This window comes from Limulus polyphemus, unplaced genomic scaffold, assembly GCF_000517525.1.
Source record: "Limulus polyphemus unplaced genomic scaffold, Limulus_polyphemus-2.1.2 Scaffold2491, whole genome shotgun sequence".
Taxonomy (NCBI): domain Eukaryota; kingdom Metazoa; phylum Arthropoda; class Merostomata; order Xiphosura; family Limulidae; genus Limulus; species Limulus polyphemus.
The window spans coordinates 118,074-122,803 of NW_013668101.1; the positions used below are offsets into that span (position 1 = coordinate 118,074).

At 28.7% G+C, this 4,730-nt stretch overlaps 1 protein-coding gene across 1 annotated transcript in view; it reads right to left on the reverse strand.

Annotated features, from left to right (window-relative positions):
* Nucleotides 1–637: 637 nt before the first annotated feature.
* LOC106467107 overlaps nt 638–4,730 on the reverse strand; it is a 5,624-nt gene continuing 1,531 nt past the window's right edge. Inside the window, exons 3-4 of the mRNA XM_013927427.2 lie at nt 3,929–4,060; nt 638–1,218 (exon numbers count right to left, since the gene is read on the reverse strand). Coding sequence (XP_013782881.1) covers nt 1,082–1,218; nt 3,929–4,060 — 269 coding nt within the window. The 3' untranslated portion in view covers nt 638–1,081. The remainder of the gene's footprint in view (nt 1,219–3,928; nt 4,061–4,730) is intronic.

Below are 4,730 nucleotides of genomic sequence, written 5' to 3' on the forward strand. Positions count from 1 at the left end.
TTTTCAAAAATGGAAATAAACGTTACTTTGCGACATTGATTATAGATCAGAAAAATACTGAATATCACAGTGAATAGTGATATTACTATTAGGTACAGGTTATAATATACGAACAGAACTATATTAAGGCTATCAAGCAGATGGTGATGAACATACATAACTACATCTTGGTGATCAAACGCATCCATACTTTAAGTGCACTTTTATTGTACAATGGGACAATTAACTCATCATCATATGACACTTCATTTGCCAGAGGTAGAGGTGAATAAAACTATCACGTATATAAAATTTGTAATTATTTTATACAAAATATTCCAGTGTGAAGTAAGTGAAAATGTATTATTTTGAATTAGGAAAATACTGATTTAACACTTATTTTCATGACACTAATTGATTAAGCTGAACAAACGTGAGTTAATAAAAAACAATAACAAGAATTAATGGCAATATTTAGATTATTTGAGTACTTGCGCGACAACTGATTTAAACGTAATTTCACTTAATTCGTAATTTTACATGACACTAATCAATTTAATTGATGCTTTTAGGTGATCAAGTTAATTGTCCAGCTCTACCATGCACCACAAAAAATAATAATGAAAACATGATAAAAACCAAAGAAACACTCAGTTCATTAAATGATGAAGAAATACTTTATTGTGCTACTTTTTTCTTTGAAACAGTAGCTAGTCCACTACCATTTTATTTAGTGCATACATTTTTTACAAGTTGTTTCACAAAAATTTCTTCATGATTAACAACTGGAAAAATTGCACAAGGCTTATCTATACTTAGCCATAATCCTGTATACAGTCAAAGGTCAGTAACTGGAATATTCTTGCTTGTGCTGTAGAAATTTTCTAGTGAGTGCAGTAATACCTTATAATCCTATTTATCTTTAATAATCTTAAACTCTATATACTTAACTCACAAAAGTTAAGAGTTGTATAATTCAAATAGTGTTCTAAAATAATTTAGCAAAGTTAAGTAATCACTTGAAAGGTGGACAGAATACTTGAATCAATACCTGTTTTATTCAATAATGCTCTTATTGAACTTCTACTATAGAAATAACCTATTAATCTTTCCACCTGTTGTTCTCATAGTCATACTTTGATGCTAAACCTTCAATGGGGTTCACTCTCAAGTCAATTATTCTCTGGAGCTGTGCTGCTTTTTTCTCTGGTGTAAAGGAATCTGGCATGGGTTGATAAACTAGTGAAACAAGCAAAGTATTAGATATTACTGAATTAGTAGCAACAAGTACAACTTTAACTTGTTTAAACTGAAACAATGAACTATATTCATTCCCACTGTTCATTGGCAAAAAGAGTAGCCCAAGAGTTAGTCGATTAGCTGCCTTTACTCTATATTATCACTGCTAAATAAGGGATGGCTTGCACAGAATGCCCTCGAGTATATTTGCATGAAATTCAAAACAAACCAAACTGTGCTGCATATGAAAACATTCTACTACCCATCTTGTGCAGATATAGTTAATGAGGTAGATTAAATCTTTTTTAATATCTGCACTAAATAACAAATTTACAATTATATTTATTAATATTCAATACTTCAAAGCATGTTAAGGTAAAAAGTAAAATCTGAAAGATAAATATTTTATCCTTTTACCAGATCAGTGAGTCGGAGATTTATACTTGTATATATTTTATGTGAAAAATTAAGTTAGCAATTATACCCTACCATGCATGTTTTGGTTAATATATTATCATACAATCTTCATTACTTTCACTTATAAGATTATAATAACAACTAAAAAATTTTATAAAGATGAACAAAATTGTTTGATTTAAACAGGTTGTTTAAGATAATTGATACAATAATTTAATAACTAAATTGAGTTTACTTGTTTTAGTGAAAAAAAAAAAGTCAAATAAAGATAAGATACATACAATTTTAATTTTTTTTAAACTTCTTGTTTTAAATATGAAATAAAAAAAATGTTTTTCCTTTTTAAGATTTCCAGTTTGATGATAATATTCATAAATGTTTGTATTTAGTTATGTTAGTTTAACCAGGATTTGAACCTAGGGATTATTTATGGGTGAAATAAGTTACACAAACTTTGGGGTTAAAATTGAATAAAAATTGCTTCTAGATTAAAGGCAGGTAGAATGCTTTCTTATTTAGGAATAACAAGTCGAAATACCAACATATACAGCTACAGAACGTATATTGTTTTGATATTTTAAATAATAATTTTGAAATTGTTAAAATAAAGAAACAAATATGTGGAAAAATAATACTCGGTGAGTTCTATTAAAAAAAATATCCTGGATGATATTCTGGTTTGAGTAGCTGAAGTTATTAAGTAACATTACAGATATATGTTAAAACCTATAAAAGTGACAAATTTTCCCAAATATTTATAGATTCCCTGTAATCCTTGAAGAAATGTAAGTTTTTCCTTACATTTAAACCTTTTTTGTCTAAGTTTCAAAATTTGATACTGTGTGTATACATATACAACTACTGCAATCCTGTTATCAGTCCTGGTTGTATATGGTGGATTGTTCTATTTAATATTTAATAGTTCTGTTCAGTATTTTATGGTTCTATTTAATATCTTTTTGTAAGAGTGGAGGTTGGGAGTTTAATTAGTAGAAATATCAGGGTGGCTTTATTTCAATTAATTTCTACTTTAAGAAATTTAAGGGTAACTGCCTTCCCACAACTAGCTATAGACAGTGAAAGGCAGTAGAAGCTGAGACAGTGTGGGTGTAAGCACTCAGCTTTGTACCCTTATTTGATTTTGTTTTAATGATTTTCCATGACGGCTGACTAGATTGACAATGGCGTTTAGATTTTGTCTGTTAGATGAGATATCCCCAATGCATTTGGGTGCTGTTACCACAGACATTATCCATTATGACAGTAAGTTGACAACCAGGACCGATAACAGTATTGCGACATTTAATTCATTATTATTTTTATAGTGCTGATTTAATCACCTATTAACAATTAATGTAATCAATAGTTTGTAAGCGATTTATATATACATAATTCTCATCATAATTGATATAATATTGTGTTGTTATGTTATTCCGTAATTTTTAGAATTTGCTGGGGGCAGTAACATAGCAGATCCAATTGTTAACTTTGATTGAAAGTTTGTGATGTGTAATGTAGCAGAGTTGGAATTTCACATGACAGATATAACATGATTCAAGAAATTTAGCAATGTAATGCATAGCAATAACACAATTTCTAGTGTTACACTCTTCTGTAAGATATTTGTATCCAAATCACAATTCTTTAGCAAATTTTTGTAATTTGCATCTGCTTGAAATGTGTATTAACACATAATCTACTTCTTGTTTAGTTGAAAAAAATACTGTAGAAATTCTTGAAGTTGTTGGATAAGCAAATTTTAAGTTCTATAATACCCTAACGTTTTTATTTCTACCAAGGCCCAACTCTATCCTTAAAAAGTGAAACAGGTTTTGTGAAAACTGTTATTTCTTTATTAGATGAAATATTAATAATAATTCATTATACTTTTTACTGTTTTATGAACACTTATATAACATTATACATGTACTATTGTTTATGTATTATAACAACCTGAATTAACATTAGTCCTACATGTGTAACTGCTCTTACATTCAATTTTCAGAATATCAGCCCATCAGAACATTGGTCCTTTCAAACTTGTAACCCTTTGGAATAATGGCTCTTTGGAATATCAGGCTGTATATGGAAAGCTGACTGATTTTACATAATGTTTGCAATGTCAGTGACATTTTAACGATTTTTTTTTTAATAGAAAGGCTAGAATTCTTCGACAATGTGTTTGTTAAAAGAAAAACTTAACAATTTATTAAGCAATCAAACATCAATCTACCTTGCATATTCTTTAATACTATCTTCTGTTTTACAATAAAAGTATAATTCCTATGCTTACCAAAGTTCTTCATCCATACATACAGCCATACAGTAAGGGCCATTGCCACAAAAGTCCCTGCTAGAACAGATTTCCACTCACCAGTAGGAGCCTTCATCTCAGAAAATGTCTGACAAAAACTGGCCCTATACACTTTAAGACAATAAAAGAAATAAAAGCAAAATTGCTAATGATTATCTAATATCCTTAGAGTGAAAAGAAGAACATTTGTATGAGTTCTATGTAGAACTTGGCAAATAATTTGATTAATCAACATAACTGATAAACCATATGCATAAACTACATTGATAAAATAATCAAAATTATGATTAAATTGATTAATGTCATGAAATTAATCAATTAATAATATTTATATATATTAATAACAACAATGATAATTTTTTCTAATAAAAATTAGTTTCTGATTACTAATGTTTGCTATTATTACAACTAACAAAGAAATCAAAATACTGCTATTACGATTTCTCATTGTTATTTTCAATTAACTCGAGATTGTTCAGCTTAATCAATTAGTGTCACAACTCACGAAAATAACAAAAATTTGGGTTTTTGAGAATTACTATTTTCTGATAATTCTATTTACTTAAAACTCACGTGATAATAATCTATTACTTTAACGTAATCAGATTATGAGCCTGATAATAAATTGATTATTAAATTACACTAATTGCTCAGTTCTAATGCTTTCAGGAACGTTGTGAGCCTGCACGGTCCCCGGGCCAAACATCCTCACCGGTCCCCCTTTCTCTCTCTCTTTTTTTAACATTTTCAAGAATTTATTAAAAAGAAGATCCTAAATTAG